This window comes from Sciurus carolinensis, chromosome 8, assembly GCF_902686445.1.
Source record: "Sciurus carolinensis chromosome 8, mSciCar1.2, whole genome shotgun sequence".
NCBI lineage: Eukaryota > Metazoa > Chordata > Mammalia > Rodentia > Sciuridae > Sciurus > Sciurus carolinensis.
The window spans coordinates 131,674,994-131,702,080 of record NC_062220.1 but is presented as its reverse complement, the minus strand read 5'-3'; the positions used below and the strand labels follow the sequence as shown (position 1 = coordinate 131,702,080).

The 27,087-nt window shown below is 53.8% G+C and overlaps 1 protein-coding gene across 4 annotated transcripts in view; it reads left to right on the top strand.

Moving 5' to 3' along the window:
* Trpv4 (transient receptor potential cation channel subfamily V member 4) overlaps nt 1-20,468 on the top strand; it is a 38,200-nt gene extending 17,732 nt beyond the window's left edge. For 3 of the 4 annotated variants that reach the window (XM_047562654.1, XM_047562653.1, XM_047562655.1), the window contains 14 exons: nt 1,884-2,056; nt 6,376-6,528; nt 7,184-7,324; nt 8,111-8,409; nt 9,859-10,038; nt 11,732-11,890; nt 12,099-12,191; nt 12,391-12,464; nt 13,164-13,329; nt 13,550-13,616; nt 15,853-16,169; nt 18,135-18,262; nt 19,283-19,404; nt 19,791-20,468. In XM_047562654.1, coding sequence (XP_047418610.1) covers nt 1,884-2,056; nt 6,376-6,528; nt 7,184-7,324; nt 8,111-8,409; nt 9,859-10,038; nt 11,732-11,890; nt 12,099-12,191; nt 12,391-12,464; nt 13,164-13,329; nt 13,550-13,616; nt 15,853-16,169; nt 18,135-18,262; nt 19,283-19,404; nt 19,791-19,948 — 2,230 coding nt within the window. In that variant the 3' untranslated portion in view covers nt 19,949-20,468. Of the gene's footprint in view, nt 1-1,883; nt 2,057-6,375; nt 6,529-7,183; nt 7,325-8,110; nt 8,410-9,858; nt 10,039-11,731; nt 11,891-12,098; nt 12,192-12,390; nt 12,465-13,163; nt 13,330-13,549; nt 13,617-15,852; nt 16,170-18,078; nt 18,263-19,282; nt 19,405-19,790 lie in introns of those variants that run through there. The other variant, XR_007109957.1, reaches the window with a different exon arrangement.
* The last annotated feature ends 6,619 nt before the right edge of the window (nt 20,469-27,087 follow it).

Below are 27,087 nucleotides of genomic sequence, written 5' to 3'. Positions count from 1 at the left end.
CTCTTTCTCCTTCTCTCCACTGTCACTTAAATTCCACTTGCACCCTCTACGGGCAGGGCTCTGTGCAGGGAGAGAGGTTCCTCCTCAGGCGCCCCAGGCTAGCCCTTCCCCCCACCGGAACCCAGCACACGACAGGTGCCCAATTGCCGTTTGTTGAATGACTGAATGTCCCCAAGCCCTCCTCTTAGCATCTTTTTTTTTTTTGGTACCAGAAATTGAACCCAGGGGTATTTAACCCTGGACTCACATCCTCAGTACTTTTTATTTTGAGACAGGGATGTTGTTAAGTTGCTTAGGGCCTCCCTAAGTTGCTGAGGCTGGCCTCCAACTTGTAATCCTCCTGCCTCAGTCTCTGAGTCTCTGGGTTTACAGGCGTGCACCACCACACCTGGCTTAGCATCTGTTTTTTCCCCTTACTTTCTCTCTGTCCCCTTCTCTGCTAGCCACCTCTGGGCTGTGTCCTTTGTTCACCTGCCTCTGTGGCTCAGCTTCTCTGCCACGCACACACAAGCTGCAGGCACAGGAAGCTCTTGTAAGAAAAGTCACCTCAGCTAACATTTATTGAGTGTTTCCTGGGTGGTGGGCCCTGGGCTAAGTACCTACCGGCCTGGCCTCATTTGTCTCAAATGTTTGTTGAATGAATGAGTGAGAGTTGGAAAGAATGAAGGAGATAACGCATGCTTTATCTTTCAGTTTGCTTTTCCTGTGTTTTCTCTCTGTCTTTCAGTCTGTCTGCCTTAGTGAGTATTCAGTATGTGACAGATGTTCGGATGGATGGGTTGGTGTGGGGTTGGATGTGGGTGGGTGAGTGGATGGATGGGTGGATGAATGGGTGGATGGATGGGTGGATGGATGGGTGGGTGGATTGGTGGATAGGTGGATGGGTGAATGGGTAGGTGGATGGATGGATGGATGGATGGGTGGATGGATGGGTGGATGGGTGGATGGATGAATTGGTGGATAGGTGGATGGGTGAATGGGTAGGTGGATGGATGGATGTATGGATGGGTAGATGGATGGGTAGGTGAGTGGATGGATGAATTGGTGGATAGGTGGATGGGTGAATGGGTAGGTGGATGGATGGATGTATGAATGGGTAGATGGATGGGTAGGTGAGTGGATGGATGAATTGGTGGATAGGTGGATGGGTGAATGGGTAGGTGGATGGATGGATGGATGGATGGATGGATGGATGGGTGGATGGATGGGTGGGTGAGTGGATGGATGAATTGGTGGATAGGTGGATGGGTGAATGGGTAGGTGGATGGATGGATGTATGGATGGGTAGATGGATGGGTAAGTGAGTGGATGGATGAATTGGTGGATAGGTGGATGGGTGAATGGGTAGGTGGATGGATGGATGGATGGATGGATGGATGGATGGGTGGATGGGTGGATGGATGGGTGGGTGAGTGGATGGATGAATTGGTGGATAGGTGGATGGGTGAATGGGTAGGTGGATGGATGGATGGATGGATGGGTGGATGGATGGGTGGATGGGTGGATGGATGAATTGGTGGATAGGTGGATGGGTGGATGGGTATGTGGATGGGTGGATGGATGGGTGGGTGAGTGGATGGGTGGATGGATGGGTGGATCGGTGGTCATGTTGGCAGATACGCAGGTGAATGGTGAATGGATGGTTGATGGGTGGGTGGTGGGTGGGTGGACTTGTGTGTTTATTTCAGCTTGTCTGTCCCCCAACACACAGTAGGTCTGGCTGTCATTTTGCTGGATAAACGCCCCTTGTCGTTTCTAGTTCTTCCCTTCCATGTGGTCCCTCCCAAGGACTTGGGCTCCCGCCACCCCTGTCCCTGGCCTCCTGGGTCAGGGCAGTGGGCAGGCAGGGGGAGAGCTTTTGGTCACCTCTGCATCCCCTTCAGGAAGCAGCCACAGAGCCCCAAAGCTCCTGCGCCCCAGCCGCCCCCCATCCTTAAAGTCTTCAACCGGCCCATTCTCTTTGACATCGTGTCCCGGGGCTCCACCGCCGACCTGGACGGGCTGCTCCCCTTCTTGCTGACCCACAAGAAGCGCCTGACTGACGAGGAATTCCGAGGTGAGCTCCCAGGGCGGCAGCGGGGCCTGGCGGGGACGGAGGGAGGCTGGCGGGGGCGTCCCCTCTCCCCTGGCCTCTCCTCCCGAGGCAGTGCTCTCCCGAAGAGACTGGATGGAAGGCTGTGTGCCCTCCACCGTGTTCCCCAGCCTCTCTGGGCCTTGGCCACCTCCACTGGTGCACTCATTCCGTTCTTTCTTTGGAAGAGGTGAGCGTAGAGGAGGCGGCCCACACGGGTTAAATATCACAGCCAGTCCCTCAGGCGTGCATGGCATCTCAAGCCTCGGTTTCTCCATCTGTAAAATGGTAGCGTAGTCCTGACCTCTAGGAGAGTTCATCCCATGAAGTGCTGAGCACAGGACAGCTGGCCTCCTGGAGGCCCTGCTCCCTCTAGGGGGTCTCTGAGGGTCCGCAGGGTGAACCTCTGCCCAGGAGCACCCCTGTTCCAGGCTCCCCTCCCTCGGCCGAAGCCCCCTCCCTCTTCCCGGCTCTTCTGGCCGCCCAGAGAGTTCAGCCTCCAACCAGCAGGACACCAGCTCCCTCCACAGCCCCAGGCCTTAGCTGTCAGCCCCTCCACCGGTCAGCAGCCCCCACATGCTGGCTGCCAGGTGAGCCATAGTTAACTGGCCAAATGATCCCACGAATCAGTATAAAATGTCAAAATGGTGGCACTTGCCATAAAGAAGGGCCTGTCTCAGAAAGGACCATGATTGGTCTGTGGCTTAGGTCTAAGAAAGCTAAGAAATATGGTCAAGAGAGGCCATATTTTAAGACTTACGCAAATGAAGTGGCAAAACAGGGTGACCCCTGGCCATGGTGTCACACCCCTGTGATCCCAACTACTCAGGAGGCTGAGGCAGGAGGATTGCAAATTGGAGGCCAGCCTCAGCAACTTAGCAAGACCTTGTCTGAAAATCGGATTTTAAACAGTGCTGAGGTTTGTACAGGCTCAGGGGTAGAGTGCTTGCCGAGGACGTGCAAGGCCCTGTACTCCCCCCCACCAGCAGCACAACGCAACCAAACCAAAACCAAACACCCCCCAAACGGGTTTGGAGTCCGTGGTTCATTTTCCACATAGACATTTATCAATTCAACTCTTAACGTGGAACCAACACAACGTGGTGGCTTTGTGTCCATCAGTAGAGAATTTCTGGATTTATAGAAAAGAGAGTCATTCTTGGTGCCTGGCTAGCCAAGGTGCCCTTGACTGGGGGCCCAAGCTTGGAGTCTTGGGAGGTCGAGGGTCCTTCCCGGCCCTCAGACTATCCGGGGGGCAGGGTGAGCAGGATGAGCAGTCTCCTTGGACCCGCCCCCAGTCTACTGCATTTGTCAGGCAAAGTGGGGGTGGGGTGGGGCGGACTGCAGGGTAGAGGATCCTGTGGACTGGATGCTCCACATGACAGTGGCCCCAGGCTGGGCTTGTACGCACCTCTGGCTCCCGTGTCTTCAGGGCTGAGTGGCAGCTCTTGGCTAGTCTGGGGACCCCAGATAGGTGTGCGTCTGTGCATCAGTGTGGGTGGGGGACTCTGCTGGGTTTGAGGGACAGGGACCTGAAGTTGCCGAGGTTGGGGGAGGGGAGATCAACGTGGGGCTCACGATGCAATTGAGGCTGCAGAGCCTTTTGCCCGCTAAGGCGCCATCTCAGGTCCTGGGCCTACTTTTGTATTTGTAATTGTGTGTTCATTTTAGTAAATAGGACCCCGATTTGTCTAAGCCTCGGGCCCCACAGAACCCGGCTCTGTCCCTGCATGTTTTTCTGGCTAGAGGCTGATGAGCTCATCTAATTTTCAAGGGAAGCCCAGACCACCCCCACTCCCATCCTGCCCGAGTTTCACAAGCTCCTGTTTGGCAATTCTCAGTGTGGGGCCCCTGGGCTCCAGCAGCCGCAGCCCCACCGCCAGCCCGGCGCAGAACCACTTCGCCATCTGGTGGTCAAACCCTGGAACTGTGTGTCCTGCTCCTCTGGGAAATCACTGCTCCTGCATCTCATCCCAAGACTCCCAGGCTGGCCGGTCCCCTGCCCCACTCTAGCCTGTGTCTGTGGGTGTGGAAGCCCAAATCCAGGGTCCAGTTCCACCTATGGTGTGGAATTAACTGGCAATCAGCTCACGGCTTCATTGGGTACTTATTAACTCAGTCGATGATCATTGAGTACCAACCTACCTACTAAGTATCGGACACTGTGCTACACTGGGTCCAACAGTGATGAGCTGAGGGAAGCAGAAGGGACCTTGCCTTCGAGTTACTCCCAGACTCTAAGGGGAGACTGGCGTGAACCAAGCAACCACTGAAATAAACACACAGTTACAAACCGTACTGGGTGTCAATAAGAGGCTGTATGGGAGGGTTTGAGCTACTCCTGGAAAATCTAGAAGAGCTTCCTGGAGGAGGTGACCCTTGATCTGTGAGAATGAGTTGTATTAGTCAGGTGAGAAGAGAAGCCAGGAGTGTTTCAGATCTGGGAGACAGCGGAGGGATGGCATGTGTAAAGGCCCTGTGGCCAGCTGCGATCAGAGTTACATCTCTGAGGTGACCCCTACAGCTGGCATGGGGAGAGTGGACGAAGAAAGGCTCCAGGGACTGGGGGCAACCAGGGAGAGGTCTTGGGCATGTGAGAGACAGTGGCTGGGCCCCCGTGGTGGCAGTGGAGATGGAGAGCTATGGGAGGATTAGAGACATAGGAGATGGAATTGACAGGACAGGCTGGGCATGTGCAGAGGTCCCCTGAGGTCAGACCTGTGTGGGGGGGTGTCTGTGTCTGCACAGAATCCCTGGGAGCCTTGGCCAGCTTTGGGGAGCAGATCCTCAACTGGAGTTAGTTGTTCATTCAAGAAATAGTTATTTGGTGTCGGCTCTGGGCTGGGTGCCAGGGTTGGATGGGAAGCAACTGGAGAACAAGGCTCCCGGGGGGCTGGGGCTGCAGTCGGAGTCCCCATAAGGCTTCCAGTTCGCCTGACACTTTCTGGTATGGAGAGAGCTGGTTCCCGAAGTCCCTCCCCCCCGGGGAGACTGATGGGACCTTCACGTTCACTGAGGGCTCCCGATCTGCCTGGTTCGGAGCTCGTCGATGAGTTCGGATGGGTTCATCGATTTCCTTTCATAGCTTAGACTTAACTAGGAAGGAGAGTAAGCAGAGAAAGATTCACACTGCTGTCATTAGCACAGTCTTGTCCCAGACCCTGAGGTCTCTGGCTGCAGGATGGTCCCCTCAACCCGCACCTGTGTCTCGCGTGCGTGGCGAGTCCCTGTGCCCCCCGCGTGACTCGGTCTGATTGGCAGGGTTTTCTTTTCACGGACACATTCTTTTGAGATATAAATCAATCCCTGAAAAGGGAAAGAAACTGGCATAAGGGACATAGAAGTGAAGGGAGAGACGTCAGGGACCCACGGTACCCAGCGGAGACTGAGCTCAGGAGAGGTTTGGTGGTGGATGAAGCTGTCAGCGTCAGGGCTGAGTCCATGGAAACCCCGAGAAGCAGTCCCGCTCCTCCTAGGGCAGTTTCCCATCCTCTGTGCCTTCACGCCACACTTGGGCAGTCTGTATGCCTCTCCTCCCCGGGAGAAGCACGATTGTAAATGCTTCGCGGGAGCCCGGGTGCCGTGGTGCACGCCTGTAATCCTAGCATCTCGGGAGGCTGAGGCAGGAGGATCGCAAGTTCAAAGCCAGCCTCAGCAACTTAGTGAGGCTCTAAGCAACTCGGAGAGACCCTGTCTCTAAATAAAATATAAAAAGGGCTGGGGGTGTGGCTCAGCAGTTAAGCACCCCTGGGTTCAATCCCCAATACCAAAAAAAAAAAAAAAAAAAAACACGGGAAAAGGATTCTGGGTTCCGGTGGGTGAGCAAATGCTATTTTGATCTCAGAGGTCCACAGTCCCCACTAGCATAATAAAGGCTCTGAGAAGTCCTGCAGCAAAGAAATATGATTGGCACTCCCCCTCAGGCTAGGGGTGGAACTCGGGCCTCCTACATGTAAGCCAGCGCTCTGCCCCGGAGCTGCACCCCAGCCTGCTTACCTGTCTGACCATGCAATCCCATTTATTTGATTACAAAACCCTTTAAAATATTCCCCACAAATGCGATTAGTTGAATAAATGCTCACCTACAGGCTGTGGCCACCTACATTTCAAAGCCCTTCCACTTGCCTGAGTATTTGATGCCCTCGGTACGAAGGATAGGCAGATAGAGTGGTCCTGCGTCCCCACCCGATGGACGAGGCACAGACTCAGCGGAGGGCCTGCGCCGCCTCCTGCTCTCTGCCCACTGCCCAGCAGTTCAGGGCCACCGTGCTGAGCCCCACCTCCTCCTGCACGTCTCTCCCCAGAGCCGTCCACCGGGAAGACGTGCCTGCCCAAGGCCCTGCTCAACCTGAGCAACGGCCGCAACGACACGATCCCCGTGCTCCTGGACATCGCGGAGCGCACCGGCAACATGCGCGAGTTCATCAACTCGCCCTTCCGCGACATCTACTACCGAGGTGCGCGCGAGGCTGGGCAGGGGCGCAGGGTGAAGGCGGGGCACCTTGTCTGATCCCCTGGGAGCAATGTTGAGTGACTGGGTGGACAGACAGGGGAACCGTCCTTCCACTTTGATGGGCTTTGTGGCGGAATCAAAGGCTCCGAGATTGGGGTGCAGCGAGCCTAGCGATCCGCGAGCCTGGGATTCTGCACTTGGAAGTGTGGGTGCCTGACATTCTAGGGCTCCTTGGGATGCGTCTATGAACCAGCAACTTTGGGTGGCGAAGGCACAACCGGCTCTAAATTCGGAGCTTCTAAGAATCAAAGCTGGCATTCAGAATCCAGAGTGCTAAGATTCTAAGTCCATGAATTTTATATCCAAGTCAAAAAATCCGTGAGTCCAAGATGCCATTTCTTCTAGGATGAAAGTAGTGGGCGCTTCTGGAAAATTCTCAACTTGGGAATCCCGCAAGTTGGGCATCCTTGGAATATAAATTCTGCTACAATGCAGCAAATCTGGGGCTTCGTGCACCCCAAATTCCACACCCCAGGGAGTCTGAGGCTCTGGTTGCTGACCAGGGCTCTGGCCTGTGAACCCCACCCTATCCCCGCCGAGCTGATCTGGTGGGGCCTCTGCCCTACCGGAGCCCTGGATGACTGTCACCCCTCCCCCAGGCCAGACCGCCCTGCACATTGCCATCGAGCGTCGCTGTAAACACTACGTGGAGCTCCTCGTGGCCCAAGGAGCCGATGTGCATGCGCAGGCCCGCGGGCGCTTCTTCCAGCCCAGGGACGAGGGTGGCTACTTCTACTTCGGTGAGGCAGGGCCTGGTGGGGCCCAGGGCTCACGGGAGGAGGTTGGGGCTAGGGAACAGGGTGTGTGGGTGGGTGGCCACATCCCTGAGGACGTTTGGAGCTGGGCTGACCAAGGGCTGCGTTTGGGTCTTGCTCTCCAAGACCACAGTGTGGTCAGGGACCTGAGTTCAAATCTTCTGTCCGCTAATTCCCAGCCATGTGACCTCCCCTTCCTGTGCCGTGGCTTCCCCCTCTGTGTAGTAGCATCAGGAGGACCCTCGAACTGTGACGGGGTGTCAGCACCGGGCACCTTATCGTGTGTACCCTTTAATCTGACTTACCCTGGAACCAATGGCCGGATCGTGGGGCCCAAACCCCATTGCTTCCATATTGTCACAGTTGGGACAAAATATTTTGAATGTCACCCCTACTTGCAGGCGCATGTTATGTATGTGGGGATCAGAGACAAGAGTCCCACAGAGTTGGCAGCCTCCAACTGTGTGGCCACGCCCCCAATAGCCACACCTCTGCAGCTTCCAGCCACGGGCCACGCCCCCAATAGCCACACCTCTGCAGCCTCCAACCACGTGGCCACGCCCCCAGTAGCCACACCTCTGCAGCCTCCAACCACGTGGCCACGCCCCCAATAGCCACACCCACCTCCAAGCCTCACCCAGGAAGACGCTCAGTGGCCCGGGGTCTGTAGGCACTGTGTCCATCTGTGCCCAGGCGGCCCTGTCCCCTGAGTATCTGCAGGCAGAACCCCACCCTGGGCCCCTTTCAGTGACCATCTGTCCTGGCCCACAGGGGAGCTGCCCCTGTCCCTGGCCGCGTGCACCAACCAGCCTCACATCGTCAACTACCTGACGGAGAACCCCCACAAGAAGGCGGACATGCGGAGGCAGGACTCGCGGGGCAACACCGTGCTGCACGCGCTCGTGGCCATCGCTGACAACACCCGCGAGAACACCAAGTTCGTCACCAAGATGTACGACCTGCTGCTGCTCAAGTGTGCCCGCCTCTTCCCCGACAGCAACCTGGAGGCCGTGCTCAACAACGATGGCCTCTCTCCCCTCATGATGGCTGCCAAGACGGGCAAGATTGGGGTGAGTGGGAGCTGACTCATCTACCTCTACCCCTCAACACACACACACACACGCACACACACACGCACACACGCACACACACGAGGGTGTGACTGGCATTTATCATGCCAACCCGAGTGTGCAGACAGCTTAGCTCAAGAACCTGTTATGGCTCCCTACTGTCCAACCAAGCTATTCAAGTTCATCTCAGAGCCTCTCATCTTTTCCCACCTCACTAGATGCTCACCTCCCTACTCTCACCAGTCAGGATAAGCTGCTGATATAAAAATGAGTCCCAAGGGCTGGGGATATAGCTCAGTTGGTAGAGTGCTTGCCTTGCAAGCACAAGGCCCTGGGTTCGATCCCCAGCACTGCAAAAAAATAAATAAATAAATTTTAAAAATGAGTCCCAGAGCTGGGTGAGTGGCTCACACCTGAAATCCCAGCTACTCAAGAGGCCAAGGTAGGAGGATCACAAGTTTGAGACTAACCTTAATAACTTAGCAAGACCCTGTCTCAAAATAAAAAGTAAAAAGGACTGGGGATGTAGCTCAGTAGTAAAGCACCCCTGGGTTCAATCCCAGTACCCCCAAAACAAAACAAACAACCTCCCCCCAAAAAAAGATTGAGTTCCAGGGCCTTAGCCCTGCAGTCCTTCCAGCCCCTAACCACTGAGCTCCCCACAGCAGTGTCTTCCTTCCTCTGATCCTCATGGCACAAGGCCTAGAGCAGGGTTTCCTTCCTTTCTTCCTTCCTTCCCTCTCTGCCTCTTTTTTTTTTTGGTACTGGGGATTGAACCCAGGGGTGCTTAACCACTGAGCCACCTCCCCAGCCCTTTCTATATTTTATTTAGAGACAGAGTCTCACTGAGTTGCTTAGGGCCTCGCTAAGTTGCTGAGGCTGGCTTTGAACTCCCCATCCTCCTGCCTCAGCCTCTGGTGCCATTGGGATCACAGGCGTGCACCACCACACCCGGCTTCAGCCAAGGTCTCGAGGTTGCGGAGAAGGCCTATGTTTAAATTCTGGCTGTGCCCTAGGACGAGACCGCGTGACCCTGGGCAATTCCCAGCCCCCTTTGTGCCTCAGCTTCCCTGTGTCTGAGCCCAAGATAACAGGGGCGTAATAGGACCAAGGTGCTGCAGAGATCCAGCTGCGGCTGCTGCAAGGCCTTGAAGAAGGTGCTCACTGCCGTAATCGCCGGGCTCAAGGCTGGCCTGGGCTGAGGGAGTGTGGCTCTGGGAAGCCCTTTGTTCCTCCCAACCTCTTGGCTCGTCTGTGAACCAAGATGGGAGGAGTAAGAATTAAATAAGGGGGCGAGCGGAGCGGCCCAGCCAGTCCCCGGGGCTCCCTTCGTGTTTTCTCCATGCTCTGGAGGGCTGTGCCTGGCCTGCAGGGTCCCTTGGACGTGAAGAGCTGAGCACCGGGGCCCCTCCCCTGGGCCCTCTGACCTCACTTCCTGCTCCTGTGCAGATCTTTCAGCACATCATCCGGCGAGAGGTGACAGATGAGGACACGCGGCACCTGTCCCGCAAGTTCAAGGACTGGGCCTACGGGCCTGTGTATTCCTCGCTGTACGACCTCTCTTCCCTGGACACGTGCGGGGAAGAGGCCTCCGTGCTGGAGATCCTGGTCTACAACAGCAAGATCGAGGTGGGCACCGGGCAGGGCCAGGGGAGGCTGGGGCCGGGGGTAGGTGTCTGTGACCCAGAGTGGCGGGTCTGTTGGCTGAGCGCAAGAGAAGTTGCCAACGAAGAGCCCAGAATGCTGTACGGCATTTAGCAAAGTGACCAAGGCTTGTGGGGCAGGGAGGGCTTGGTTGGGATCCTGGCTCTGTCACCTCCAAGTTGTGTGACTCAGGACGAACCACTGAACCTCTACTGGTCGCAGCTTGCTCATTTGCAAACTGAAGAGAAGGATAATGTATATCCCAAAGGGTTGGGGGAGGACCACGTGGGTTTATTTTAGAACTGCTTGGCACGGATTAAACATTATGCGTCAGCTATTATCATTAGCGGCCATTCTACAAAGTGGTGAAAGTCCTTCTTTTTCACTTAGAAGTGTTTCACGAACATCATTCTGTGCCCTTGAGTATTCTCACGCGGAACCATTGCTGGGTGTCAATGCACCACGTTCTACTGACCCTTCTTTTCTCCTCCCAGTTGCTTGGGTTTAGTATCTTTAACCATGAGGAATATGCTTCAGTAGCATCTTTATGGCTTTATTGTCACACAAATCCATGGTTATGAAGGTTCTCAAGTCATTAGAAAGGATGATATTCAAATGGGGCAGAAAATGCTGGAATGGGTACAAATGGTCCCCCTTTCAGTTCCGCCCTGTGGCTTACTGACTCTGTGAACTTGGCTTCCCTTGCAGGACCTCACATCCCTCATTCTTGAAATTAGTGATCAACTTGATTTAGATCTGGGTTTGCAGGTTTAGAAAACTGATTGATTGGTCGTGTCTACCAGGCAAGTGCATAGAGCACTGTTGTGCAGGGATCAACTATTGATGTCTGTTCTGGGCTCAGAACTGGAGTATTGTGATGAGTCCATCATTTAGCATCGTTGAGCTAAATTTCCCAGTCCTGCTCCCTGAATCAGAATTTCTGAGGATGGAGCCCAGGAATTTTTATTCTTTTTTTTTTTTTTTTTTTCCCCCAGTGCTGGGGATTGAACCCAGGGCCTTGTGCTTGCAAGGCAAGCACTCCACCAACTGAGCTATCTCCCCAGTCCCTTATTCTTATTTTTAACAAGCTGCAGAGGTGATTTTTGCTGCCAGTGACTCAATGCTATTCACAGATTGGAATTTGAAGATAGTGTTCATATATATATATATATATATATATATATATTTTTGGTACTGGGGGTTGAACCCAGGGCCACTCTACTGCTGAGCCACATCCTCAGTTCTTTTTTCTTCTTTATTTTGAGACAGGGTCTTGGTAACTAGCTTAGGGCTAAAGTTTTGCTGCGGCTGGCTGGCTCGAATTTGCAATCCTCCTGCCGCATTTTGGTGCTGGGGATTGAACCCAGGGCCTTGTGCTTACAAGGCAAGCACTCTACCAACTGAGCTATCTCCCCAGCCCCCACCAGATGTTCTTTAAGGAGCTTTTCAGCTCTGGTTCTATGGTACTAGAATGGGGTGGAAGGGGTAAGTTGAGGCACGACTGGGCAGAGCCCTGAATGCTCAGCCCAGGAGTTTGTGCAGAGAAAATCCTGGGCAGAGCTAAGAACAGGCGGGGCGGAGAAGTGCTCTGGGGCAGAGGTGGAGGAAGGCGCCCTGGAGGTCACCCGTGTGGACGCCCAGCATCAGAAGATGACCGCGACCTTCTTGCCTCTCACAGAACCGCCACGAGATGCTGGCCGTGGAACCCATCAATGAACTGCTGCGGGACAAGTGGCGCAAGTTCGGGGCCGTCTCCTTCTACATCAACGTGGTCTCCTACCTGTGCGCCATGGTCATCTTCACGCTCACTGCCTACTACCAGCCACTAGAGGGCACCGTGAGTGCTCGGGGGCGCCGGGAGGGCGCGGGGAGGGCGCGGGGAGGGCGGCCCAGGACGGGATCGCAGAGGGCTTGGGAACAGGTGGAGGAAGTGCCCCTACCCCCAGGTGGCTCTGAGCTGGGAGGCCAGGAGGAAGAAACCGAGGGAGGAGGTGGCGCGGGACGCGGATGAGGGGCGGGTGAGGACCCTGCGCCCCGCTCCGCAGCCGCCCTACCCTTACCGCACCACCGTGGACTACCTGAGACTGGCAGGGGAGATCGTCACGCTCTTCACGGGGGTCCTGTTCTTCTTCACCAACGTGAGTGCTTGGCCCCCGAGCCACCAGCCGCCCGGCCTCCTCCTCCTGCTCCAATCCTGTGTTCTCTTCTGCAGCCAAGAGCCCAGGTCCCTTCTCTGTCCCGTGCTCTGCCTCCCTCTCCTCTGTCCCTTCCTCTCTCCTGCCCTCTACCTTCTTCCTGGCTCCACCCGTCACTGGTTCCCTTCCTTCCCTCCTTCAGATCAAAGACTTGTTCATGAAGAAATGCCCTGGCGTGAATTCTCTCTTCATCGATGGCTCCTTCCAGCTGCTGTAGTGAGTCGCGTTCCCTGGACAGCTGCTTCTGGGTGGGGATGGTGGGGTTGCTCCGTCAGGCCATCCAGAGTGGGGGATGACGAGTGAATTCGTTCAACCGGGCAGCACAAATCCAAATTCAGGACAAGGCCAGTGTCAGGCAGTAGAGTCTTCTGGTTAAAGAAATATCCTGGTTGCTAAGGAGTTCCCATATTTACCAAAATTATAGAAATAATTTTAACCTTTTTTTGCCAGTGATGGATTGCTAATGTCTGCCTGGAGTGCCGGTCCGCCAAGGATTTTGAAGCTGTGTTTAGTGGGAAAGAGAGCTGTGATTGATTAGTGATGCCTGCATTGGGCACAGGATTTGCTACCTCTTTTCCCTTCCCCATAAAGCTGCGAGACAGTGAGAGGCACTCGGCCACAAACTCTCCAGTGAACACCATTAAATCTTTCTCTAGCGATTCCAAAGGGCATCACTTTGGAATCTCTTAGGGCCTCGGGGACATTACATGTACATTGATTGCTAACTAATTAACATTCTGTTAGCAGAGCACTCAACACTGGGGAACCCAGCTAATTCATTCCGCGTGTCTTTTGAGGGTCTAGATGACATTGGGATATTCTGGTGCACGGGAGGGCTTGGGGACATGTCTCCCCTTCCAGGGCCTCACTGTCGCCTCTCCCTCTGGCCCCCCCATGGCCCCTGCTGCCCTGTAGCTTCATCTACTCGGTGCTGGTGATTGTGTCCGCGGCCCTCTACCTGGCGGGGGTTGAGGCCTACCTGGCTGTGATGGTCTTTGCGCTGGTCCTGGGCTGGATGAACGCCCTGTACTTCACCCGCGGGCTGAAGCTCACGGGGACCTACAGCATCATGATCCAGAAGGTACGGGGCGGAGGGTCCTCTGGGCTTAGCTGTCCCTGGAGGGAGTCTGACAAATCACATGCGGGTCTTAGGTGCCTGCTGACCTGAGGCTGTGGCACTGTGGGGGCAGCAGGGACGGGTCTGGGCCTGGGAGACGGACAAGTCTCCTTGTGGGGAGGACGGAGAAAGCAAGAGACCGTTGTCTCCTCTTTGCCTCCGTGTGATCCACTGGGGGCTTTAGATCCTCTTCAAAGACCTGTTCCGCTTCCTGCTGGTCTACCTGCTCTTCATGATCGGCTATGCTTCAGGTGAGCGTGGGGAGCCCTGGGGGAGGGGTGGCCAGGGCCTCGCGGGCTGGTGGAGTCTCGCTGTGCGCTGACCGGGCGGGTCCCGTCCTCCTGATGAGCCTGCAAGACAGCTGCCTTTATTCTCCCCTTTCCCAGATAAGGAAACTGAGGCTCAGAAAGGTTAGATAAGTTGCCCAACCTCAAAAGTTAGCACGTGATTAAGCTGGTGTAGCAAAGGGAGCCACATGAAACGAAGTGACTTAAAATGACAGCCATTTGCAGTGACCCCAAAGTCTGTGGGTCAGCTGGGTGGCCGTGCCGACCAGGGGTGGATCGGCTGATCTCGGCAGGCCCCTGTGTCTGTGGTCATCTACTGGCTTAGCCAGGGTGACCTTGGTTACAGGACCTGTTTCTCTTCCACATGGTCACTCATCCTCCTGCCAGGGTGGGCTTGTTTATGGGGTGGTCTCAAGGTCCAAGGAGGTGAGGAGAAGTTTCAAGGTCAATGCCTGGCTCGGCCTCCCTGCCTCACTCTGCTAAGCAAGTCCAAGGTCAGCTCTGAGTCAGGAGGTAGAGAAATAGACTCCACTTTTTTTTTTTTTCCCCCAGTGCCGGGAACCCAGAGGACCTTTACCACAGAGCGGCATCCCCTGCCCTTTTAAAATTTTTTATTTGGAAACAGGGTCTTGCTAAGTGGTTGAGGCTGGCCTCAAACTTGTGATCCTCCCATCTCAGCCTCCCAAGTTGTAGGGATTACAGACTGATCTTAGCCCCTGCACCTGGCTAGACTCCAGTTGTTGAGGGGGAGCTGTAAGGTCACACTGAGGGGACGTGGATAGAGGCCCAGCATCGGCTTCCTTCAGCGTACCTCTCGGTGATGTGATGCCGAGCTGAGGCGCGCTGGGACTTCCCTGGCATAGGCTGTGCGGGAAGGGCCAAGGATGGGGAAGCCGACCATATCATTGGACTCATCCCCAAGAAGTGGGTGATCTGCCGTCCATGCCTCACATCCAAAGGGGAGTGACCAACTTGGGCTGGACAGGACACATTAAATTCTGAGCAGCTTCACTGGGGGACCAGCCAGGCAGCAGGAATCAGATGGTGGAGACACTTTAACCCAGAGGGTCCCAAAGCTCTGTGTGGATTATTTTGAGAAAGCACAGCTGTATAGCCTTGGCTGGGGAGATCAGGACGGAATCCAGCTTCCGCCTCCCAGAAGTGGAGCTGGGGAGAAATAGACTGTGTCAAGGTTCAGCAGAAGGTAAGGGTTCAGGTCAGATGTCCAACCCTATTGAAGTCCTATTTATAGAAACTGAGGCAGAAGCCTGGGGGCTAAAGTAGCAAATTAGTGATCAGCTTGGTCCCAGGGCTGCTTCTGCCTGGGGTCACTAGATCCCAGGCCTGAGGCTGACATAACATAAACAAGGCACTGTACTACTGTTTCCCATTATTGTGCCCATGGCAGACATAGCTAATGGATCGCAGAATCATTGTTCTGATGTATCTAGACCGGGTCTCAGAATCCTTCTCAACACGGTGTTCCACTGTCCACTATGCAATCAAATAACACTAGCATGTGAACTGAAACCTGGTGACTATAATCCCAGCTCAAAGGCAATGTGACATTCTATGTGCCTTGGATTGAAAGGGCCAAGCCTCCTCATACCCCCTGCCCTGGCTGCTTTAGGGCTACGTTGTGGCTGCTGGACTGTGTCGAGAGGGATTCTGAAGCCCGGCTTCTGGGAGACTCTGGACCTGTACTGGGTTTCAGCTTGACCCTTCTTCTCTGGGTTGGAGCAGAGGGGAAACAGGAGTAAATCTGGGACCAAATGAGTGATAGGCTGCGTTGGTGTTGCTTGGGTCAGACGCTGTTGACATTTGGGGCCAGAGACTTGCTGTCGTGAGGAGCTGTCCTCTGCACTATGGATGCACAAGAGCATCTCTGGCCCCTGCCCGCTAGATGCCAGGAGCACCCCCTGTCCCCGTTGTAGCAACCAACCGTGTCTCTAGATATCACCAGATGTCCCCCCGAGTGGAAACTGATCTTAGCTCCCCTGGTTAAGAAGCTGATCCTAGATCCCGAAAGCACCTTCCTCCTCAGCACGTCTGTGGAAAGGACCGCGGCTTTGGGGGCCCGGCAGGTCCCGTCACCTGCCGGGTGACGCGGGGCCAGCGCTCTCCCTTCCCCCGGCCTCGGTTCCCCTCTGTCCGGTGGCGAGGCGCCTCCTGCTCAGCAGAGGCCACCTGCCCTCTGCAGCCCTGGTCTCCCTCCTGAACCCGTGCGCCAACATGAAGGTGTGTGACGAGGACCAGACCAACTGCACGGTGCCCACGTACCCCTCGTGCCGGGACAGCCAGACCTTCAGCACCTTCCTCCTGGACCTCTTCAAGCTGACCATCGGCATGGGCGACCTGGAGATGCTGAGCAGCACCAAGTACCCCGTGGTCTTCATCGTCCTGCTGGTCACCTACATCATCCTGACCTTTGTGCTGCTGCTGAACATGCTCATCGCTCTCATGGGGGAGACGGTGGGCCAGGTCTCCAAGGAGAGCAAGCACATCTGGAAGCTGCAGGTGAGGCCCCGGGAGCCCCAGCCCCGCGCCCGGCCACCCTGGTCCTTCCCAGCTTCCACTCTGGAGGGCCTGGGAGTCTCCTTCTGCCTCCACTTCACTGCCTGTAAAACGGTACCAAAGGCTGCTGCCTACTTCCCACAGCCACCTAGAGAATTTTTTTGGGCGGGGGGTGGGTACCGGGAATGGAACTCAGGGGCCCTCCACCACTGAGCCACCTCCCCAGCCCTATTTTGTATTTTATTTAGAGACAAGGTCACCCTCAGTTGCTGAGTGCCTCGCTTTTGCTGAGGCTGGCTTTGAACTCGAGATCCTCCTGCCTCAGCCTCCTGAGCCACTGCGCCTGGCCACCTTGTGAATTTTAAGGGAGCTTCTTGCCTGACCACCAGCAGTGGTTGGAAATTTACAGAGTGTGGCCCTCAGGACCCAATTGGTTCCCTCCAGCATGACTGAGTGAACTCTGTTGGCACAGGAAAGTCTCAGACTCTTTTAGTCCCTTTTCTGTTGCTATAGCAAAATACCTGAGGCTGGGTAATTTATAAAGAATAGAAGTGAATTTGGCTCACAGCTCTGGAGGCTGGGAAGTCCAAGAGCATGGTACTGTGCCTGGTGGGGGCCTTCCTGCCGGGTCATGATATGGCAGAGGGCATCATGTGGGGAGACAGAGCAAGCCCGCAAGCTTAAAGAGCCACTGATGCCGGTGGGCCCACCTCACGAACTCACCTCACCCTAATCATCTCCCCAAGGCCTCGCCTCCAAATATCATCAACATATGAATTTGGGGATTCGGTTTCCAATACATGAACTTTGGGGGGACATACCAAAACCTGGAGAACATCCACGTTTAGCAGGGATTCCACGCTGAGCCCGGAGCAGCTTCCGTGTCCTACCAGCTCAGGGAAGCATCAGTGTCCCCGGGGTGGGGGACTTTTACCTACTCAGCTGTAGTTCTCAGGCCCTAGCAAGCTGCTGCCTTCACTTTCTTTGCAATCCTAGGAAGCAGAATCCTCTCTGGCCAGGTGCGGTTCATAACCCCGGGTGTTCACAAAAAGCCCAAAGTCCCAGGACCACAGCACCCACGTTCACCTTGACTCAGGGCTTCAAGGAAGCCGTGTAGTCAAACAAACAAACAAAAAACCAAGGTCAGCCGGGTGCGGTGACACGCTGTGATTCCAGTGGCTCAGGAGGCTGAGGCAGGAGGATCACAAGTTCGAGGCCAGCCTCACCAACTTAGGGAGACCCTGCCTCAAAATTTAAAAATAAATAAAACAATAAAAGGGGCCGGGGATGGGACTCAATGGTAAAGTGCCCCTGGCTTCAATCCCTAGTGCCAAAAAACTAAAAGAAAAGCAAAAACCAAGGTGGTCCTCCTGGGTCTGAATGTGAGGGTAACTGACTGGACCCCCTGGTAACTCTAACCCAAACCATTACCTGCCTGGGCCTCAGTTTCCCTGCTAAGTGCAACTCACAAGATGTGAAGTGGACCCGACCACCAAGGATGCATTTTTTCCATAATTAAAAAGTTTGAATGCAAAATTTAAAAATTAGAGAGACTCCATATATAAAAATAAAAATAAAAAAATCAAGATTTCTGGCCGCCCATCCCTGTCGGTGAAATGCGGGGAGCCCTGAGGGGCTGGGGCCGCCTTCCTGCCTGGCAGCCGGCGGTCTGGTGGGTGGCAGCTGCCCCCTTGCCTGGGGCATTGGCTGTCGGGTGTCCCCAGTTCCTAGCCCTCCCTCTGCCGAGCATGAGCCACAGGCCCTGGGCTGGGGTCCTTCTGTGCCCGCGCTTGGGTTTCCTGCCAGCCACCTTAGGGATCTGAGTTCATGAAGTCCCTTCCTAGGGGCAGCAGGAGCTGGGAAGCTTGGTCCTCTGCCCACCCTGGCCCGTCACCCCCTTTGCTGCCATTAGGGCCCCGGGTGTGGCTGGGAGGCTCCCTACCCGGCGCCCGGCCTCCCTCTCTGCAGTGGGCCACCACCATCCTGGACATCGAACGCTCCTTCCCCGTGTTCCTGAGGAAGGCCTTCCGCTCCGGGGAGATGGTGACCGTGGGCAAGAGCTCCGACGGTACTCCAGACCGCAGGTGGTGCTTCAGGTGAGGGCATGGGCGGGAGAGCCGGGCCTGGGAGGACGAGGCTCGGGACCTCACCCAGCTTGCGTGCGGAGGACGCCTGCTTCTTACGGGGCCGTGGAGGGTGTTGGCTTTTAAAGCGATTCATTCCTTGGTGATCGACAGCAGAGAATATAAGGGTGACATTGGCATCAAAGTCAGTTTCCTCATCTGTGAAATGGGCACAATAGCCAGTTGCTATTATCAACCTCTCAAGCCAGCTGCTCAGTTCCACTGAGGCTGAATCCCAAGTTCGAATCCTGACCCTGTAACTTACCAGCTTTGTGACCTTTCAGAAGCTGTTCAACCAGCCTCGAGTTCTTCATCTGTAAAACAGGAACCAGAAATGCATCTTCTTTGCTAAGTTCTGACATGTAGCAATTGCTCAAAAAAAAAAAAGATTGTATGAAAAATAATTTTTAAAATGATGTTAAAAATCAAAAAAAAATTATATTGGGTTAATTTGACCCAAGAGCTTGTAACCTGACTTTACCAGGATTTCCCAAAAAGAGGTGAAAATATCAAGCAGCATGTCTATCAATGAATGAGTGGATGAATAAAAGGTGGTACGTCCATTCGCTAGAATATTATTTGGCCTTCAAAAGGAATGAAGTTCTAACACCTGCTATAATATGAATGAACCTTAAAAACATAATGCTGAGTAAGGAAATTAGACGCCAAAGGCCACAGGTTGTATGATTACACTTGTATGAAGCATCCAGCAGAGACAAACCCATAGGACAGAAAGCAGATTAGAGGTCGCCAGGGGCTAGGGGAGGGGTCACAGGGAGTTACTGCTAAATGGGCAGAGAGCTTCCATTTAGGGCACTGGGAAGGTTCTGGAACCGAGAGGACTGATGGTCCCACAGCATGGGGAATGTACTGAACTGTGTGCTTAAAATGGTTTAGAACCAGGTCTGGAAGTCTTTTGCCATAACAGGAAAAACAGGAGGGTGTGCTGGGGCACCGGCAGGGGCTGCCCCAACCCACCTCTCGGCCCGCCAGGGTGGACGAGGTGAACTGGTCTCACTGGAACCAGAACTTGGGCATCATCAACGAGGATCCGGGCAAGAGCGAGACCTACCAGTACTACGGCTTCTCCCACACCGTGGGCCGCCTCCGGAGGGGTGAGCGAGGCACTGGGGAGCGCAGGGACCTGCCTGGGCTTGTCACCTGTGTGTCAGAGCCACCTGTCCCCGTCCCCGGAATCATGTCTCTAGGATGGGGCGGTGGGACAGTCGGCAGTGGGTCCCCATCTTTGGGGACCCACTTCGTCCTGGCCCTCCCTGCACTTGTTTTCCACTAAGCCTGGAGTTGGGCACTCAGGGTTCTGACCTGGATGTGGTGGGTCTTGGTTCCTCTTTGCACTCCTGTGCAACCCTTGGCCAGAGCCTTGACCTCTCTGAGCCTCAGTTTCCACTCCATAAAATGGGCATCACGACATCCCACCTCAGACTGTGAGTGCCCAGTTCACGGTAGGTCTCACCCACTCCCGGCTCTGCTTACCGCCCAGATCGCTGGTCCTCGGTGGTGCCCCGCGTGGTGGAGCTGAACAAGAACTCGAGCCCGGACGAGGTGGTGGTGCCCCTGGACAACCTGGGGAACCCCAGCTGTGACGGCCACCGGCAGAGTTACCCCCCCAAGTGGAGGACGGATGACGCTCCCCTCTAGGGACCGAGGGTGGGGCGGGGTCTCCAGCCTGCAGTCCGTCCCACCCCTTCACCTGCCCTGTCTCGTCCACCTGCATTCCAGCAGCTTCTCCCAGGTGTCCCCACGCCCTCCCGTGACCCCAGAGGAGAGGGCTGATGGAGACGGGCGGCCCCAGGACCCTCTGGTCCCCAGGCTCCTGCCCCTGGCTCCCCCTGGGGAAGGCTCCTGGCCGGGTCTCACTCCCATGGAGTCACATAAGCCCACCGGGCTCTCCACCCGGGGGCCAGGCCTGCTCTGCCTCCCCATTATTTATTGCTCCCCTCCCAGGACAGCGGTGTGACCCCCTCCTGTGCCGCAGCTGGAACCCTGCAGAGGCCTCAGCCTCCACTCCAGGTGCCCTGCCAGCCCGCCGCCAGCCCCACCCTCCACACACCAGCACACTCCGCAGCTCGGTGGCATCCGGGGGCCGCTCCTGGGGTGGGGCCGCACCCTCTGTGTGTCCTACGGTGTCTGGGATTTGTGGTGCTCAATAAATGTTCATCCACTGGCGGTGGAGACGGCGGGGCCAGTGGTGGGGGTGGGGTGACAGTGACAAGCCTGGGGGTGACACTACGGGAGGCGGGAGAGGGGTCAGGTGAGAACCAGGGCATGAGAACCCCCAGGTGGCCTTAGGTGTCGGTGGTCTGGGGCTGGAAGGCCGAGGTTGTGATGGTGGTGGTCGTGGCCAGAGAGACGGGCGAGGCTGTTGGGACGGGAGGGACGCAGGGCAGGGGAAGGGGAGTCCTGCGGTGGAGGCTGTGGTCGGTTTTCCGTCACTGCGACAAGGTCCCCGAGAACCTCCGTCTGGAGGAGGAGAGGGTTCTGTGGCCTGTGGTTTCGGTCCACGGCCACACGCGTGGCTCCCCGGCTTTGGGCCTGTGGGGAGCACGTGGTGGGTCGGGGAGCGCAGGTGGCCTGGTCAGCGAGGGGACAGAGGGGGAGGGGACGGAGCCTGGGGGCGGCCCCACCTCCCGCGGCCCAGGCGGCTGTGGCGCCATCAGCGGATGAGGTCAGAGTGTGACCGAAGCAGCCCCAGGCCCCGCCTCTGCACCCTGCGGCGCCGGGGACCCAGCCCGGGACACCCCGGCTTCAGGGGAAGAGTCACATTCCAAACGCAACCGGAGAGAGCAGGTCTGCTCAGAGGAGAGGGAGACATGCTGGAGGGGACGGAGCCCCACAAACACCCGCCCTGAACGGTCTGCAGCAGCGACCTCCGCTGCGGCCTCCGCAGCTCCCGGGTCCTGGCTCGGGCTGGGGTCTTCCACCCGTCTTCTCCCAGGCGCCGGTCAAGCAGAGCCGGGGCTCCGAGGAGTCCAAGGCCACGGGCAGCCGCCCGGGAAGCAGCGTGGGGCTCACAGAGCTGGACCTGCACCCTCTGCCCAGACCTCGGCCGTGGTGGTTGTGTTTGGGGACTTGGATGGTGTCTCTTTGCCTCCCTGGGTCCTTGCATCCTCATCTGTCAGAGGGATGAGGGTGGGTGGCGGGAGAGAATCCATGGCCGTGAGTATCAAGAGGAGGAAGCCAGGGTGCAGGGTGGGGCTCTCGCCCACCCTGCCAAGGTCCCAGCTCTCTGTCTCCCCCCGGGGCACGTGGCCTGCCAGGGCTGTCCTCGGGGTATGTGGACAGCCAGCTTCTCCAGTGCACGATTCTCCATCTTCTGCTTCAGCAGCCAACTGGGAGCGCCCCATCTAGCGTCCCTTGACAGGGTGCCAAGAACCATTCCCACTGGATGGACTTGGGTCACCTGCTACACCTGAGCCCATCCCAGGGGCCAGTGGAAAGCGATGCCCACCCTGGCTGGTCCTCCCCAGAACCACAGGGAGCCCCAACCAGAATGGCAGGAGGGGCAGATGACTCTGGAGGGGACAGACAAGCGTTTCTCACTCACGTTGGGCTTCAGGAAGGATCCAGATAGAGACCCTGGGGCTCTGAATCCCTGGAGGGCGGCAGGTGTGGGACAGAGAGGAGAACTTAAGGTTCCCCTTTTCCTCAGCCCTGGCTGAAGGGGGCGCGCTCTCTACCTGGGTTGTTGGTGTTGGGCTCTTGCCCTGGGATGGTCAGAAGACCCGGTGGCTGCCTGGGTCCTTCCTCGAGGGTGGATACTAGAGATGAGGGATGGGGCCCATTTTGCCTGGGGTGCCCTTGAGGTGGGGGCGGTGAAGGGGAAAACAGGCAGGTGGGAGAAAGCTCTGCGTTTGGGGTCAAGAGTGGGATTCCAGCCTCGCCTGTGGATCCTCATCTCTAAAATAGGCATGACATTTGGGAAGACCAAGTGACTCCCGGACTTTTCAAAGAAGAAAGATTGTGACTGCAAAGTTCATGCTACTTATGTGATTATTAGTTTTATGATTGGCAGCAAGTAACAGAAGACTCACACCAACTGAAAGAAAAAAAAGAGTATTTATCATCTCAGATAGTAGGATGTCCCAAGTGAGGGGTGGCATTAGGACTGGTGAATTCTGGGACTCTCGATTCATTAGGGACCCAGTTCCACCACTCACGTGTCCGTGCAGCATTTATGTATTGGATTCCAACTGTGTCCCAGGCACTGTCCTAGGCAACAAAATCTGCCTGGGTGTGCTAGATTTTCCTCACACTGGCTTTCCTCGGGGGCACAAGATGGTGCCCCAGATCCAGACATCACATCCAGATCCAACTATATCCCCAGGAAGAAGGGCATATGGTTCTTCCTGTATCTCTTTTTATATAGAAGGAAACTTTCCCCTTAAGTTCCTCAGTTTGTCTCCCCTCTTCTGTTGTCGACCAGAATTGTGTCACGTGTTTCATGCTTCAGTCAATTGCCAGACAGGAAGTAGCAATTGGTCTAAAGAAGCAATGGCAACATGGAGGAAGTGACCCTGGCCAGGTCTGAGCTCTGTGGTAAAGGAAAATGGGGGAATTCAGATTATGTAGGCAACCAGTCTGCCCTCACTGTCACCAAGAATGTCTGTGGCTCATTGTGGGGCCATGAACAGATGACTTTTTTAGGGGCCATGGCCTGGGCCTACCCCACAAAGTCAGAAACCCTTCCAATTCAGAGATTCAGTAACTTCTTGAGTTAAGTACATAATTTATATTTTTACAGTGAAATAATTTTGGCTATGAATTTTCCTATGAAAACACTTTTAGCCATGTATTAACTTTTTCAAAATTTTTATTTATTTATTTATTTTTTGGGGTGCTGGGGATCGAACCCAGGGCCTTGCGCTTACAAGGCAAGCACTCTACCAACTGAGCTATCTCCCCAGCCCCCAAAATTTTTTAAAAAATTTTTGATGATTTGAGCGTGGATTGTCTATGACTCAGTAGCTGTTCGAGAGAATTTAAAAGTTTTCAAGTCTGAGATTTTCTGTTTCCAGTAATTTTTTTTTTTTTTCCGTAGTGCTGGTGATTGACCCAGAACCTGATTAAAAAATCATACTGGACTTAATATGTCCCAACATGAACATGTACTGGTTGTATGCCAAAATATTTTCAGTGACACATTGTTCCTCAAATTGCATTTTAAAAACCTATTTTTTTTTCAATTATCCTTGTCTCCCGATTATGTCAAGGTCTCAGTTTGGTGCTTCTGGTTGTTTTTTTCTTTTAATTTTTTCTTCAAACAATCTGTCTTAAATAGTGACAAATACTTTGGCTCTGAACTTCTGGAAGAACACAGATTTCAATTTCATTTTCCTTTTAGAGTATTAAGACCTGTTTGAGGGAAGCAATATTGTTTTTCTAGATTAAGTAGTGCCCTCCAGTGAAGTTTACAATAAATTCGTGTACGAATTAAAACCTAGACGATTTAAGGAACCACATTCAACAAATTAGAATTCGTGGGGAAAATGATGACCATGTGATGGAAATGACTGACATTTGGGGATCATCATTGATCCACCCCAAACTTCATCCATGCTTACTTTTCTTTTGCCACCAATTTTCCAAACCTTTACTCACATAGCTCCTGAGACGGGGACTCATCACCTACGAAGGTTATGGAAAAGCAACATCATTAAGATCTCATGGCCTGCCCCAAGCTAAGGCACCTTGGTTCCTTCTCCACTCCTCAGGCAGGTGTTGAAGGGGTGCCTGTTGTGGGCCTGACTCTGTCAATCAAAGCCTGCTAGGCTGAGGTGTCCCTCTAAGGCTGAGACATTGCAGACACCACACAGGTCCACGCAACTTAAAGTGGAGCAGGCAGGGTTTGAATGTGAGGCAGGTCCCTGACTTATGGTGGTTTGACTTACAATTTTCTGAGTTTGCAATGGTGTAAAACAGTCCACATGAGAATCAGACTTTGAATTTTGAATTTGGACCTTTCTTCGGGCTAGTGATAGGTGGTATGCTACTCTCTTGCAGTAAGCCATGGTTCCCAGTCAGGCTCGTGATCAGAGGAGAAACAATCCAGTTTACAGTGTGGTGTTGCTAAGTCATGATGTCTGGCAGGTTAGGTGTATGAAATGCATTTCCACTTGGGGCATTTTTCACTTAATGATGGGTTTATCAGGATGTCAATTGAAGAACATCTGTCATTCCTTTGACCACATGATCTCAGTCTTTTGAATAATCCTGGGAGGTAGGGAGTAAGAGGATTCATTCCCTTTCTGAATAAGGCACAGAGAGGAATAGTGACCCATTTAGGGTCACACGGCTACCTGGTGAGTGCAGATTTGAATCCAGTTGTGGATTCCTCTCCTCCTCCATGACTTCTCACCATCTTCCCCTTCTCAATTGCTCACTCTGCAAGAGCTCTCTCCTGTGTCTTCTAATAACTGATAAAACTCCACTTGCACTATTTGAACTCCTCAGGTGTCTCAGGCTTGAACTTACTACTTCTACATATATAACCTCATTTAAGCCACAGAGTGATACTATAAAGTTGGAACTCTTAATACATTCCTGTCCCTGCCCACAGGCATTAGTCATAGTTTTCAGGGTTGCATTTGACAAGACATCTGAATACAAATTGGTTCTCGTTAATGAGAAAGTCCAGGCATGTCTAGCTTCAGGCATGGCTGGATCCAGGGGCTTGAACGAGGTCATCAGGACTAATTTCTCTCCTGTGTCTATCTCTTCCTTTGTGTCATCTTTGTTCTGTTCCACTTACAGGACCAGCTGGTGTCCTGTGTGTGTATGTGTGTGTGTGTGTGTGTACGCACATGCACTGAGGATTGAACTCAGGGTCTCAAGGGCACTTGCCAAGTAGGCAATCTACCACTGAGCCACTTCCCTAGCCAATGCATCTATTTCTGAACCAATCACTGTTTCCTGGGAAGCAGAATGCTGTTTGATTGGTCAGACCTGAGATATTTGGCCACCTCTTAAGGGTGGAATTGACTTTCCCTGGACTACAGGTACAGAATGGAGCAGGTCAGTTCTCCTTAAGGAAAGTTGAAATGTTGCTACCTGTGCTAGACAGCATCAGTAGCCCCAATCCCCATTCCTCTTTTCATTCATGCCCCCAAAATTTCCAACTTTGTGCTTCCCTCTTATGCTGGGGTCACAGCATAATCTCCCATGCCTGAGCTTGATCATGTGACCTGTGTGACTAATAGGATGTTAGCAGACATATCTGTGCCTCCCCCTGCCAGAGATTCATGGGACAGAGCCACATGCCCCAGGTACATCCAGCTGGGATCAAAAGAACCCTGTAGATACTAAAGAAATTAATACTTTTTAGTTTTAATACCACTGAGTTTTTTGTGATTTTTTTAAAAAAGGGCACACATCAATAGGTAATGGACACTGACCCTAGAAGAAAAAGAAAATAGAACCCAGATAAGCCAAAAAAAAAAAAAAAAAAAAAAAAAAAAAGTCTACTACATTCTCTATTATAGATGAGAAAATAAGAGCTCAGAGAAGTGAAAACTCTTTTGTCTACTGGTAAGTGATACTGGCAGGATTTAAGCCCAGGCATTCTGCCCTGGGATCCCATGCCAGAGAGGTGATGGGTGACAGGTGATGGCCCAGTCACTTCTGCAGCAAAGACCCTGGCTGTCACCTGCCACCTTTACAGTCCTCCAGCCTGCCAGCTTGTCTTTAGTGCCCTTTCCCTTTGAACATGCCCTAACTGCATTCCAACAAGGGTTTCTTATTATGTGCATGTATGTGTATTTAACAATGATAAAGCACTTGTATGTCATATTTGACAGGAGGATTTTTTCCCTCCTGAGTTTAAAGCACTACTGGGAAATAATTAGTGGTACCAGAGTCAAAAACAAAGGAATCCCATCCGAAGAGACAGTCTCCGAAACTCTCAGGTCTTCATTGAACAGTTACCTCTTCTGCCTGTGAAGAATTCATCACTGCATGCCCTGTTATTATCAGCTGTTATGATTATTTTAGATGAATGCTGGGGATTTTATTTAATCAAAAGCCATATTCAGCCACACTGTTCATCTCTTTGCATGCTTCTGACATTCCCGAATGTGATAATGTGGCGGTGGGCACTCAGTCTCCACACCTCGCCCAGATTCCTGGTGTATGCAGATCCCTCTGTTCTGTATCATAGGTGAGAAAACATTCATGCTGTTATTAATGTTTGGCTCCCTAGCAAAAGCTTTTATGTGTGAACCAAGTGCTTTCTGCCTTTGCTTTTTAGGAATCCCTAATCACTGGAGACCATGGAGAGATCTTTGTTCATCCCAGGTGTTTGAGACAGAAACACAAATGAGGGTGTGATGGAGCGGAGGAGGGGGTGGAAGAGATGTGGGCAGGGCAGACGTGTCCCCCAGGATTGGGGAGTGGAGGCTGGATGAAGAGGGCCCAGCTTGGAGGTTTTGCGTTCTCACAGGACATCTAAAAGGAGGAAGCAGATGAGCCCAGATCAGGCACCTACCCCATGTTGGGTGCTGTGATTGGTGTTGGTATTAATGGCTGAGGAACCATGTGCAGAAGCTTCTGGATGGGATTGTTGCTTCCTCTTCTTTATATACAAACCTGATTCTTTCCTTCTTCTTCTTCTTATTGTTATTATTATTTATTTTTTTATTTTTTTGTGGTACTAGGGATCGAACTCAGGGCCTTGTGCTTGAGAGGCAAGCACTCTACCAGCTGAGCTACCTCCCCAGCCCTCTTCTTATTATCTTTGAGGCAGGGTTTCACTCTGTTGCTCAGGCTGGTCTCAAAGTCAAGTC